This window comes from Sebastes fasciatus, unplaced genomic scaffold, assembly GCF_043250625.1.
Source record: "Sebastes fasciatus isolate fSebFas1 unplaced genomic scaffold, fSebFas1.pri Scaffold_127, whole genome shotgun sequence".
NCBI lineage: Eukaryota > Metazoa > Chordata > Actinopteri > Perciformes > Sebastidae > Sebastes > Sebastes fasciatus.
The window spans coordinates 107-14,974 of NW_027428163.1; the positions used below are offsets into that span (position 1 = coordinate 107).

The following is a 14,868-nucleotide window of genomic DNA, read 5'->3' on the forward strand; positions in this document are numbered from 1 at the left end:
TAATATGTCTAATAAAAATCGGTCCCAACACCCCTGCCCTCCGTTCTTTGCTCGCTGTCTGACCTGCTGCGACGGCAGCCATATTAGGCGTAAACAGGCTTTGGGCTGCCGTGCCAACCATTGTTATCTTCAGTCAAGGTTGGCAGGCCTTCCTTGTATGGCCCTGCTGTCCTCCGCTGAGACTCCCGTATTAGTTTAGCTCCCATTGCCACCTGCTGGTCAGAGAGGGGAAATGTGGTGGGAGGTGGATGAAGCAGTCTTTTCTTTTGCACCAAAGCTGCTCTAAAATACAATATTGCAGACTTCACAGAGCAGACAAAACATCTGCTCAAGAGCTTTTACTCAATATATATAATCTTTGTTTCTTTTATCCATGTTTCATGTCTGTCAAATAAATGGGCTCTTTTACGCACTGACCCCGCTGTGATGCTGCTGAGTTTCACTTCTCCACGCTGACTGCATCCTCCTGCATCCTCCTGCATTTCAGATTCGGACGTATCGGCCGTCTGGTGACCCGTGCCGCCGCCACTGGAGGCAAGGTCGAGGTGGTGGCCATCAACGACCCCTTCATCGATCTGGACTACATGGTGAGAGGACTTCCTGTACTCACTTTTTTCTGAGAGAAACTGTTTTGATCATTTTGTAGTTCTCAAAGCCTTTCCAAAGTTCATTCTGGGAAAAAGTATATATTTTAGGGAAAGCACAACCCCGTAAGCTAATGGCTAAGTGTAAAAGGTGGTCAAGTTAAGTCAAATTTGTCTGCACAATCATCTTTGGGTTATGGGGAGTTATTAAATGAGGGATTTTAAAGCATTAAGTGAAGGCAGAGAGCTAATGTAAAGGTTTGGAAACCCACCTGTGGAGATGCTACACTTTGATTAAAGATGCTGTTCTTTGATTATTTCTTATTTTATTCTAATAGGTGCAGATGTTAAGCCTATGAGACCCACATAGAACCATTTTCGTCTTCTTTAGAGGGGTCCAGGGTGTCTTTAGGGGGAGACAGCAGGTCAGCAGTAGATGTCACATAGAAATGGTGTACATCATCTGAAAGCTGGAACCTGAAGATTAATCTGAGATGAAGCTCAGCACTGTGTGTCAGAAATAAACATTAATCAATTAGTTCATTAAAATGTGTACAAGGGTTTAGAACATGATGATTGACGTATATGATGGTCATCCTCATCCTCTATTATGTCTCATAAATTGTTGCAGCAATTTTTGCGTTGATACCATTTGTTACACAGACTTGGTGCTAAATTTAACCATTTTTTACCACTGGAGAACTGATAGAAATGATCAATAATTCCTCCAAAATACCACATTAAGACACCAAGACCTTGAGGAACACCAGAGAAAAAGACATGCTGTGATTTGGGATCAAAAACTTTTGACATGACAAAATTTCGCCTAAATTTTTAAGTGTTATTCAGCGCCTTTCCTGACTAGTTAAGGGAAACATGACACCACACACAATGGATTCATCAGGTTTCCTAGTTTCATATGATACCAGTACCAGCTTTAAAACTGAGCCCACTACAGCCTCTTAAAGACAGTAAAGTGTCAGCGTGGTCTCAGAGGGTTAATACTTCCATCCTATCTGCCCCCCTCCTGCAGGTCTACATGTTCAAGTACGACTCCACTCACGGCGTGTGGAAGCACGGAGAGGTGAAGGCCGAGGGCGGCAAGCTGGTCATCGGCAACATGCACATCATGGTCTTCCACGAGTACGTGCACTTTTACATTTACATTTGATCAGCTTTACCTACGAGTCTGTTTCCAGCACTGTTTAACCTCTGTTATGTGTGATGTAATCAAACAGGAAGGACCCTTCCAACATCAAGTGGAGCGATGCTGGCGTTGACTATGTTGTTGAGTCCACCGGTGTGTTCACCACCATCGAAAAGGCCTCTGTAAGTTCACCAGCTGCTCCCAGGCTGACCATAACTTAAATCAAAGGGTCATCATTTAAATTGCATGCATGTTATTTGTCACATTCCGACCTTTGACCCCTTGTGCGTCCCTCTAGCTTCACCTGAAGGGCGGAGCTAAGAGGGTGGTGATCTCCGCTCCCAGCGCCGACGCTCCCATGTTCGTCATGGGCGTCAACCACGAGAAGTACGACAACTCCATGAAGGTTGTCAGGTGAGTCGCTGCTGATTGTGGATCTGAAGGAGTCACGTTTCTATATTTTATAATCGACACGGATGTTCAGAACATTCGAGTTTATGTAGCAACAGATGGTAAACTTCTAAAACTGTAGTTTGATTTACTTTGTAGTTTTAATCTCAGTTTTATTTCATGATGATGACCTTTAGTTTTGGACAGATTTAGGATCAGAAGTGTGACGTCCTGTTAGTGTGACGCAGCATGTCAAGTGTCATCAAACTTGGCGAGGACAGATGTGAACATCTGGATGCTTTTAGATGCTCTGCCAAAAAAAGAATTGAATGTCAAACCAAGATCATCTCTTAAAATACACTGAGTGTCTGTGCACTTCTGATATAAGTGGCACCTTAACTTTGTGTCGTTGGTAACATGTGGTCCCTATCTCGTCTCCATAGCAACGCCTCCTGCACAACCAACTGCCTGGCTCCCATCGCCAAGGTCGTCAACGATAACTTTGGCATCGTTGAGGGTCTCATGGTAAAGAACTCCGACATTTCATTGATTTAGATTACACACAACGACCTGACATGTGAAAGAGGATGCGTGTGAGTGCCCATGTAAATGATATTACTATATCTCTGCGCTCCCCTTCCACCACACTTTATTTTATATTAACTTATTTGTTTATTTAATTTATTATTATTACTTTCTTATCTTTGTATTATTATTGTGTCTTTTTTATTATTCTTTTCTATTCTTTCTTTTTATTATTATTATTATTATTATTATTATTATTTATTTTCTTCATTTTATTTCAATTGTTTTCTCTAGTGTACTTAGTGTGTTCGTCTCTAAGCTCAACTACTTAAAAAATTGGTTTATAAACTATTGTAATAAACTGTAAATTGCATATATGAAAACAACCTCAAAAAAAGGGAAAAAATAAAGTAAAAAAAATAAATAATAATAATTACACACAACACTCAATTTATGAGATCATTTTATAGACCACATCAACAAAAGCTTACTTGGTCTGACCAGCAGCCAAAAATAGCCAAGAAAAGCAAACGTTTTTGCATTTATAAAGCTGAAACTAGCAAATGTTTGCTATTTTTACTTGAAATAATTGGTCATCCATGTTTTTTGTTGACTCATATTCTTGAAGTAAATTATATTTCCTCGTGTTTAAGATGAGCACAACCTAAATTCACTAACTTGCTGGTATGTTAGTATGTTATGCAGTTTATTGCTAGAACAGATTAGCATTTCCTAAGACACAAGATGTAATCTTAACAACCTTATTCAACACATAAATGATGAATCTGTCATTTAATGAAACCCTCTGCTCCCTCTCCTTCAGAGCACAGTCCACGCCATTACTGCCACACAGAAGACCGTTGACGGTCCCTCTGGTAAGCTGTGGAGGGACGGACGTGGTGCCTCTCAGAACATCATCCCCGCCTCCACTGGAGCCGCCAAGGCTGTGGGCAAGGTCGTCCCCGAGCTGAACGGGTACGATTCACCTTCACCTGGGTTTTTTATTCAGGGTCAAATCGAGAGCGAGATCATCACGGGGAATAAAACAACTCAAATCATCTGTATCTGATGTGTTTGGATGTTTTTGTATCTGACTCTTGACGGTCTTATTCTTACAGCAAACTGACCGGTATGGCTTTCCGTGTCCCCACCCCCAACGTCTCTGTTGTTGATCTGACCGTCCGCCTTGAGAAGCCCGTAAGTATTTCTTAGCCTTTACAATACATAAAGGTTTAACCAAATGGCTGCTTTACTTTAGGAACAAATATACAACTGATCATTTCCTTTTCCCCTTATTTAACTAGATTTTACATTTTTATTTTTGACTGTTAATTTTGGGGCTCAACCTTCCACTGAATTTTGACAGATTTGTCCTTCACAGCCCACCGTTGCTTTGAAACATAATTCTGTTATTTAAACTTTGAGATGCTATCCGACCCACACTTTATAATAACCACTTAAATCAAGTTGCCCTTTTAAAACCTAACCCTCAGTTTACCGTCCTTCAGGCCAAGTACGACGACATTAAGAAGGTGATCAAGGCCGCTGCTGAGGGACCCATGAAGGGATTTCTGGGATACACAGAGGACCAGGTACAGAAAACATGTCCATATATTCCTAGGAGACAATCACCATGTATGATTTGATGTTTTTATGAATGTGTGTAGAGCCATACATGAGCCACTAGATGGCAGCACATCTAGAATAACATGGCACATCAAGGACTGAACTGATAAAGGATCTTTAAACTGAAAATAAATAAACTGCATTTATAATCCATAAAGCCAGATCTGCAGATATTTGTAATTGATGCATGTGTTAGTGTGTGGCCCGGCTACTGACCCATATGTATCCAGGATCAGAAATGACATACTGTACAGTAGCACTGTACCTGTGCATGTATAAACAGTTGTGTCTGCCTCTTTGTGCTCAGGTTGTGTCCACAGACTTCAACGGCGACACTCGCTCCTCCATCTTTGACGCCGGCGCCGGCATTGCACTCAATGAGCATTTTGTCAAGCTGGTTTCATGGTGAGTTCACAGTGTGCAGCGCAGCGGGATCGTTCATGTCTCTGAACCCGTGAACACTGATCAGCTGATGATGTTTATATATATACAGTAATTAGGGAGGAGGTTCCATCTTCGTTTAGTTGGTGAAGCCGAGTAGTTCTTATTCAGCGTGTGACACCTACTGTGTAAGGATGTGGGTCATTCAGTAGCTTTTCCACTTCAGAGGAACAAAAAGTTTCCATGCAAATTCAAATAAGACGCTTATTTTTGTTCTTTGGGAAATGATCCCTCCATGTCGCTGCATCATGCAAAAGACAATTATTTAAAAAGCCCATTTTCATCAAACCAAACACGACAATTGATGGTTTGTATTAATGGTGTGTGACTTGGACCCTTTTTTTATTTTGACAAGAATTATATAGAAATAACTTCATATGACTCAAATGGATGGATGAGAAGTGGACGATGGAATTGAATTTCTAATGACGTTCGTACAGTATCAAGTTATCCATCTGCAAGTGGAGAAAACAACTGATATTGGTTGTTTAAAACTTTTGCTCTAATACAAGTCCACCCACTAATGGTACGTGTCCACAGGCGGAGGGATCACCTCACTTCCCAACATTTGACGCTTGATGTGCTGCCACAAGGCACTAGGCACCTGATACTGTTTAATGGAAGCTTTCTCTCGAGGGCTGCTGCTCTCAAACCGTAACTAACATGGCAACTTGTTTGGAAAATTCTTTCTCGTATATCACGAAAATAGTTCACAGAAATGTGTTTCTGAAAACGTTTTAGGCAAGAAATAAGCCATGCCGTTGCTGAGTCTTCATTTCAGTTTTTCAGGAGTTTCCAGAGGCGGCGAGTCGCACCAAACGCCCCTGATTTGCATAAAGTAGTCTAGACGTCACCTTTATGCAGATGAGGAGCGGCTAATGAGACGCCCCGTATCTCGAAACGCAACTCTACGCTACCAGAATGCATTGCACAGCTGTTTACTTAGACAATGAATGGGAAGTGTGGACATGTACCTTAAGGAGCACTGAAACATTAGAAAGGAAAGATTAGATTAGATTAGATTTCCTTTATTGTCATTGTACAGGTACAACGAAATTGAGTTTGCAACTCCCCATCACATAGACTGCATTAAAAGACAGTCTATAAATACAGGGTACTGTATAAAGACAGCTATGAGGTCAGTGACCAGTGTCGTATGTGTAAACTGTCTTAAAGGGCAGTAAAAGTAAGTAGACAATCTAAAACAATATAAAAGACAATGATTATAATAAATAATTAAATACATAATAAATAAAATTAATTATTATTAAGCATCCAGAGCATCTTAATTATTATTAAGCATCCAGAAATCACACTTGCAGTCCTTGTCGGGACCAATTTCTTATGGAAAATGGTATATAATACAATGGCACACCCGTAAAACAGGTGTGTTGGAGAGTAAAATCTACTGCGACACAACATTTATTAAAGAAGCAGCTATATTTTGCTCACATAATAGATCCAACAAAGATCTATAAACAAAGTGTTACTGCTTCTTTATTAAAGTCTGTGCTGGCAGTTGAATTCGAATTTTGAAAAATCTTTTTAAAATGTTTTTCTCGCTCTACAAACCATGCTTCTGTCTATTAGGACAGGTTTTTACTTTCATGAATATCCCATATATCCCACTCTCTCTGTAACCTCCATCTGTGTTCCCTGTTTGTCTGCAGGTACGACAACGAGTTCGGCTACAGCAACCGTGTGTGCGACCTGATCCTGCACATGTCCACCAAGGAGTAAAGTCATCGTTCCTTCCCATGATTCCCTCTTCCTTCACCTATAACTGGATGCCGTGCCATCCGCCACCGGGAGCAAACATCTTCTACGACAAACTGCTACGTGTAGCTGATAATAATAATAATAATAATAATAATAATAAAAATAATAGCTTTTTATATGATAAAGTCCCCTCTGCTCTGTCCAGCAGTGAGGACTGCACTACGCAGTGTTCGTAGACAGGATTTTCCATCACTGAACGTTATTGTACTGAATGATCTGGTTGCACTAAACATGCACACTGGCTCCTTTGCACTTAACATGATAATAAAGTCCTCCGTTTGTGGAAAGACATTCAGTTGTTATGATTAGTGTGTGTACCTCTCTGTAGACAATAGGTTTATTTTGATTATTTTGAATGGATAAGATGAAACTGTCCATGCCGCTCCTCCTTCAGTGTCTACTCATATGCTGCTACCTTAACCCTTGAAATAGAAATGGAGGGTGCTGTCTAAACACGTCACTCCAAATATCTAGTTTAAACAGAGGGCTGTTGAGCATTTCCAGCCAGAACACTAAAGCTGTTGAATAAGTCCTGTCCAGACAAGTGACATTGGGTTTGGTGCAGCATATGAAATTAATTTCTGGGAGAACGGCCAACATTTAATTCGGCAGTTAATTTGTCCAACATGATTAGTTAGGAGGAAGCCATGTAGTTTTCTGGGGAGACATGTCACTCCTGATAATGTTATATAAATCATTTGTCTCCCTTAATTACCTCCAACAATTGATCATGACAGTTTCTCAAACTATGAGAGAGAATCCCCACTTTGTGGTTTACACGTCACTTTTAATTCACAAATTTGTTATCAGGGAGAAAATATCACCCAAACATATCACAGTCGATGGCAAACAAATGTTTTATATCTGCATCATTCATGATCTACGTAGATGGTCAGTTTACCTTAAACTGTCTGTCATACAGCAAGGTTCAAGGTTCAGCTTTATTCTCATTACACAATACATGATTGCACAATGAAAAGCAGTTGTAGCCCCTCACCATGCTACACACACAAACAATATATAAGCAGATATTCAAATTGTTAAATTAGAATAGAGTAACAATAACATAGGCAATACAATAGAACAAAGTATGTAAAAGTAGCTCTAAAGGAAGAAATAAAAATGAAAACTTAATTATATTAACAGGAATATATACAGTACTACTATATATATATTTGTGAGGAAATAGACTTTTTTACTGCAGAGGTCACAGCAAGATTTAGATGTCCAAGTTCCATAATTCCTAAAAAAGTTGTTGATATTATTTTTTATTTTACTTTACTTTACTTTACCTTACTTTAATTTACTTTATTTTATTTGTTAACTGTCTGCAGGTGCATGTAGTCAACATACTGAATTTAAAAAGTGGGCTATTAAAACACATTTTCAGCGAAGACCTTACAGCTGTTCTGTTAGACCTGCCCAGACCTGACTCGGAGGTTGGTGCAGAATATTAAATAAGTTTCTGGGAGAAAAGCCAAAAATAAAATCAGACTGTTGCAACGTTACACCCGTTACTTAATATCAGGACTAATAGAAAGGAAAACTAAATTACAGTCTCAAGGAATATATATAGTAGGCTAAAAACGTGCAAAAAAACCCAACAATTTGAGGGTACAAGCTAAAGCTCTAATGGGCAACTCAATTTCAAATTGTAGCCTTTATTTGTGAGGAAATATACCTTTTTACTACAGAGATTTTGATATGTCACAAAGATTTAGATGTTCATGTTCCTGAATTTCCTAAAAACAAAGAAAAAAGTTATAATTGGTTTTTTTTTACTTAATTTGTCACCTGTCTGCAATGTATTGATGTAGTAAAGAAAAAAGAACGTAATATAAACAGTGGGCTGTTAAAACCTATTTTTCAGCCAGGACCATACAGCTGTTCTGTTAGACCTGCCCAGACAAATGACTGAGTTTGGTGCAGAATATGAAGTCAGTTTCTGGGAGAAAAGCCAAAATAAAATCAGACTGTTGCAACAGGACTGACTGAAGGAAAACACAATATTACACTGGGGAATCGGCTAGGAAAGACTTCAAGGAAAATACACAGTCTTGTAATTGATTACTTAAGAGCAACAGGAATAATACTTTTATTTTACTTTACTTTACTTTACTTTACTTTATTTTTCCTGCCAATGTACTGCTCCACATCCCAGTCCAGTCGGTGGCGGTAATGCACCTCTAAGCTGGTTTGACACGTTCCACCTAAAAACACATGGGCTGTATTCGAAACCGCATACTGCATACTACTGAGGATGCGCAGTATGCAGTACATACTGCGCATCCTCAGTAGTATGCAGTATGGAACGTAAATCGGTTTATTTTGTAGTTTCGCGGGCTTCCGGTTTTGGAAAGCGGAAGCCCGCGAGCACGAACAATAGAAAACCTCCGCTACTCTGTCACCCCCTACTGCCAAGAAAGAAAGATTGAAAGAAAGAAAGGTTAGCTATAAATAGAATATTAAATAGAATATAGATAGATTTAGATAGAATATTGAATAGAATATAGATAGATAGATAGATAGATAGATAGATAGATAGATAGATAGATTTAGATAAACTATTAAATAGAATATAGATAGATAGATATAGATAAAATATTAAATAGAATATAGATAGATAGATATAGATAGAATATTGAATAGAATATAGATAGATAGATTTAGATAGAATATTAAATAGAATATAGATAGATAGATATAGATAGCTATAGATAGAATATTAAATAGATATAGATAAAATATTAAATAGATATAGATAGAATATAAAATAGATATAGATAGAATATTAAATAGATATAGATAGGATATTAAATAGATATTGTTGTAGATAGAATATTAAAATGTCATATGTTATTGTTGTTAATGCCAATAATGTGGCACGAAGGCGACGAAGGAGGGACGCCACCAGGAGACGTATGTTGGCCATTATCAGCCAATATGAATCCCATGTAAGTACATATCAAGCTTTCTTTAAGGGTTAAGATAAGATATTCCTTTTAGTCCCACAGTGAGGAAATTTGCAAATTAGCTACGGTTAGGTAAAGGACTTGGGCTCTTAACCTAACATAGGTACTATTCAGATAAGTCAATAAATAATATTCTCTGACAAACATGTTCATTAGAAAACTGTTTATTCTTTAAAACAAGTGAACTCTGTGGAAAAAAATTAACTGTTACTGTAGAGAATCGAAAAATCATTATATTCATTTTATTTACATTTTTATATAACTATACAGTATATAGACAGATTTTCAGTGCACACAAACAATAAAAACTTAGAATTGTCTAAAAACATCTTCTCCTCCTACTCTACTCCTACAGGGTGCGCTTCGAGGGCAGTATTTAAGGTTGAATGCCCACACCCCTGTAGTCCGCCTCTACCTGGGAGAGGGAGACTTAAAAAAAGACTTCCGTCTTTCAAGGCAGACCATAAATGCCTTGGTGGAGTGTCTGGGGTACGCCAAGGACCATGGCTGGGGAAAAGACCTGGAGGTTGCCCTTTATTTATATTGGCTGGCCAGTGCCACTTCATATCGCGTGGTGTCCGAGGCCTTTGATGTCCCCATCACCACGGTCCATGATGTTGTCCATCGGGTCGCGGGCAGCATCATGGCCATCTTTAAAAGGGTGGTCTATTTTCCTGCCGCAGATGAGCTGGTGGGGATCGGGGAAGGCTTTGCCCGACTGGCTGGCTCCCATGCCTTCCGTAGAGTGGCCGGCAGCATTGATGGGACCCACATAAGAATCAAGCCACCTGCAGCAAATAAGGAAGACTACCTGAATAGGTACCTTGCATACAAATTGCCACTTCACACAAAGATATAATGGCCTGCTTTAATCTCATATCAATGTCAACTGTCAAGTGATTACATTTTACTACTTTTTTTATTTTTAACAGGAAGCTTTTCCACTCCATCCAGCTGCAGGTGATCTGTGATCCTAAATACTTTCACAGGTATGGATTGGAATGAGCATTGTATCAACAGGTTGATACAATATTGCTTTGAGTCTTAAGATTTCAATAGTATTTTTAAGTGAAACTGTGACCCCAGATTACATTTAATTGGGATTTGTGGTTACTTTTCATTGTTAATTGTATTGTTACTTCCAAAGATATTTCCTAATCATAAGTAAAAGTGTTTATGTATCAGGCATTTTTACACAATATATTCTTCAATGTGCCTTTAGAGCCTTTTTTAAAAGCCGTTACCCCTTTCCTTTTTTTCACAAAAAAAACAGGACTACCTGGTTCGGTGCATGATGCTCGGGTCCTGCGTTGGAGCTCCATTTATGTGGAGCAGCTCTACCCGTCTCCTGGCTGGTGCATCATTGGGGATGGAGGATATCCATGCCTGGCGGCACCCATCAGCCTGATGACCCCATACAGGGAGCCGGTGCAGGGCCCAGTCCAGGGGCGGTATAACCGGCATCATTCCAAGGCCAGATGTGTGGTGGAGAGGGCTATCGGAATGATGAAGACCCAGTGGCGCAGCATCTTCCTCAAGGCTCTTGAGGTAAAGGAGAACATAAGATATGTGTAAATGTAAGTAGATACACTGGCTGACTGCTGAGCAGCAGGTCAGGAAAACAAGAAGCAAAGTGGTACAAAGAAGACCATTTTGAATTAATTAAGAGACTTCTATAGCATTGTAACCAAAAAGGACCAAAATTAATTTCAGTTTAATTGACATTATACAGTTACATACAACCTCTCTTTTCCTGTAGGTGAAGTCCACATTCGTGCCAGAGGTGGTGTCCACGTGTGCCTTCCTCCACAACCTCTCAATAAGAAATGGGGATTTGGTGGAGCCAGATGTGGATTAGGAGGAGGGGGCTGTCCATAGCGAGGACGAGGTGGAGGACCAGCCAAACCAGCCTGAGGACCACATATTGCCGGGCGAAAATTTGAGGAACAGACTGGCAGCAGAGGTTTCTGCTCCTGGTGCTGCCATCCCTGCACTGCAGGAGCATGATTACTGAATGCAGCAGTAACTAACCGTTTTGTACATATTTCCTGCAATAATTGTTCTTGTTCTTATTAGTAGTTAGTCATTTTAGTAAGTTTAGTATCATTGTGGTTGCTGTACATCCCTCCCCCCGCCCCTCTCTCTCTCCCCCCGTCTCTCTCTCTCTCTCTCCCTCCTTTATGCAATAAATCAGATATATGTCACATTTGACCTTTTGTTGTATTCATTCACGATAAGGACAATTTAAGATTATACACTAAATTAGAAGTCCTTGAAGCATGGCTGTATACTCTATTTCTATTGTACCAACACTTGTTTTACAATTTTATAACACAAGGGTGAAGTTATTGCAATGCTGGACTAGTTGACTGGTTGTCTTGGTATGACATGAAAAGCATTATGTATGTTGTCTCAAATTCATAATTTCTATGATGCTATGATGATGTGGCTCATCCACCCTCATTGTGATACAAAATACACCATCATTATCAGCATTATTAATGTTAAATTGTAATATTAATATGTTTTCGGGGATAACATCATAATTACGACACAATATAATTACTTGTCAAAATTATAAGTAAAATAGCTGTATGAATGTAGATAGATAGAATGAATGAATATGAGTATGTGAATAAAGTAGATGATTTTTATGTGACACTAGAACAAACAACATTATCACTGTAAATGAAAGAGCTGATACCAAAATCCAAACATATTCTATATATATATTTTTTTTTTCAAAATTGTCTCAACAAGGGAGAGCAAATCTCTCTGTCTCCTCTCCTCCCTTTCTGCATTTTCATTCTCTCTCTTCACCAACCACTCTCTCCACTCTCTCTCTCTCTTCTCCTCTCTGTCCAGCCGCTCTCTCTCCCTTTTCTCTTCTCTCTCCAGCTGCTCCCTGTCCTTCCTCTCCTCTCTCTCCAGTGCCTCTCTCTCCCTTCTCTCCTCTTTCTCCAGACACATCTTCTCTCTTTCTTCATCCCTTTCAGTGACCTGCTTCAAAATCTGGACCCACTCTGGCTCCCTCCTTCTCTTTGAGGGGGTTTCTCCCTCAGTCTGGGGTTCCCTGGGTGAGGGAGGAGAGACCACCACCACATCCTGGCTGGATGAGTCGATGGTAACCGGGGGTGTAATGCTTGGCCTCCGGCCCATCGCCTCATCCATCAGTGAGTACCACTTCCAGGATGCGGCAGTGGCCTCTCCTCCCTCTGTGCTTATGCCTGTTTTAGGGGCCTTCAAACAGGCAAACCTGTACAACACACAAACACATTCAAGGCATGACAACTGCATCTGTTGCTCTCATGGATTGTGTAGCTCACAGCAGAAAAACAATGCCATTTTAGGAGGTCAAACAGAACTTATGAGGTTAAATGGTCAATTTAGGACAAAAACTTACCTTGTACTTTTGTTTAAGGTTTTCCCACTTCCTTTTAACTTTGGTGGGCTCTATTTTGCCCACCAAAGACTGCTCTCTGACTAACTCTGTCAAAAAACAGCAATTAAAAGGTAGTTGTTTACGTGAAAATACAACAATTTAAATATCTAACGGTCGCTACCTACAAGGCAAGCAAAGTTATCTATTAAAAAGCTAATAATCACTTGACTTACTCAAATCCTTTTAGGGCAGCATTCCGCCGCCCACTGAAGAGGGCTTCGTTTGAAGTCCGCCAAAGGATAAGGGCCTCCGTGTCCTGCTCTGTCCCTATTAACAAAAATATCAGTACGATAGATTTAAGATATGTATGTTGTGTTGTTTTCTTATTGACAGCTCGCTAAGATTAACGTTGCTGTCTCCGTGATATCAAACGTTAGCTAGCTTTGTAGGTTTAACTTAAAAGTTACGGCTTTGCTATGGGTAAAGTTAACGTTAGTAGGACAGATTACGTTCGTTACAGATAGACAGTAGCACTTATGAATTGCTGTCCTTACATTAAATTAGAAAAATAATATGCTATAAGTGGTACTTACATTTATATTCCTCCCTGTCCACCGCTGTCACCGGGATGTTGCCATCCGCCATGTCCGCCATTACAAAAATTTCGAAAGTGACCGTCCCAGCGCATTGCATTGTGGGATACAGTAGGCGAGATAGACTGGTCTGATGCATACTGGAGAATTTTTCCAAATCAGTACGTCATCCGGGTATTTTTGGCATACTGGAGATTTTGCTTTTGTTCGCATACTGCATACTACATACTACATTTTGGCCAAATCAGTACGTACTACTAGTATGCGGTTTTGAATACAGCCATGGTTACACGTTCCACCTAAGCACCTGGTTACACGTTCCACCCAAACACCTGGTTACACGTTCCACCCAAACACCTGGTTACACGTTCCACCCAAACACCTAACCAGGTGTACGTTCCACCTAGCTAACTTGAGCTAGCTAACGTTTAGCTGCCATACAGTGAAAAGGAATTTCAGAATGTTAGCTAACGTTAGCTAACACGTCTTAACGGGCAATGCGATTGGCTCTTGTAGTTACAGCACATTTATTTGGAGGCGTTTAAAAGAAGGTGAAATAAGTATCCATCAAGCTTTACTACTAAACAGTAACTAGGTTAAATGATGCTACCTCGCAGTGGGAGGGAGGAGCATAGCATAAGAGGTTATTAGCAAGCTAGCTGTTAGCTACGTCAGATCCACTGTTCACTGGGAGTATGAAACCGTTTGGGGGGAAATGTGGACATTTGTCTTTTATTTCTTGTTTTTGAAAGGTGAACTAAAATCATTTAAAACTATTTTGAATGATGTAACGTTAGCCTCCATAGGATTGATCCAGGAAGTTTGAAATCCATCTATTTTGGGCGGCTTTAGCACAGGTGCCCCTCTACTCTGCTCAGTACGGTAGCTCAGACAGACTGTAGGGTGCTCCTCTGTTCCAGTCAGTACGGTATGTGACCGCCGCAGTCAGACTGTGTTTGTGTCTGAGCTCTGCTGCTCTGCTGCACCGCTCTGCTGCACCGCGCTGCTCCACTCTCTGATCAAACTCATTCACCTCATTATCTGGTGCCAAAGTTCCTGTTTTCTCCTCGGATTCCAGGTACTGTGCTTATAATTTCATTACAGCTGCAAAATATCTCATAGCGCTTTATTATAGGGCTTAGAATAAACATTTGATGATAGTGCGCGTCGCCACTGTGATCTCTCGACTAGAATTTAGTGCTGCGTAAAAGTACACTTTGCTGCAGCAACCAGCGGTGTGTCTGCGGGTGTAGAGGCACCTTGTTGTACTGTACAGTGTCCCCATTACTGTCATACTATATGTGGAGGAGATTGTTATTTTGCTCTGATTTTCGGCCCTTGAAGAATCCTTTAACCCGCATCATCTGGCTTTAACCCACTGCTCCTCTGCATAGAGGTGAAAACAGGAGGAACAACGAGGTAGCTGGAC

General features: G+C 40.2%; 2 protein-coding genes across 2 annotated transcripts; both read left to right on the forward strand.

Annotated features, from left to right (window-relative positions):
- The first annotated feature begins 448 nt into the window (after window positions 1–448).
- LOC141763653 (glyceraldehyde-3-phosphate dehydrogenase-like) lies at window positions 449–6,783 on the forward strand. The gene is made up of 10 exons (XM_074628172.1): window positions 449–587; window positions 1,618–1,727; window positions 1,823–1,913; window positions 2,030–2,145; window positions 2,565–2,646; window positions 3,470–3,621; window positions 3,765–3,843; window positions 4,155–4,238; window positions 4,580–4,677; window positions 6,384–6,783. The coding sequence occupies exons 1-10, from the start codon at window positions 585–587 to the stop codon at window positions 6,451–6,453; spliced, it is 885 nt and encodes a 294-aa protein (XP_074484273.1). The 5' UTR covers window positions 449–584; the 3' UTR covers window positions 6,454–6,783.
- Window positions 6,784–9,369: 2,586 nt separating this feature from the next.
- LOC141763652 (uncharacterized) lies at window positions 9,370–11,763 on the forward strand. Its single transcript, XM_074628171.1, has 4 exons — window positions 9,370–9,411; window positions 9,820–10,204; window positions 10,738–11,012; window positions 11,224–11,763. The coding sequence occupies exons 1-4, from the start codon at window positions 9,370–9,372 to the stop codon at window positions 11,320–11,322; spliced, it is 801 nt and encodes a 266-aa protein (XP_074484272.1). The 3' UTR covers window positions 11,323–11,763.
- Window positions 11,764–14,868: the final 3,105 nt, after the last annotated feature.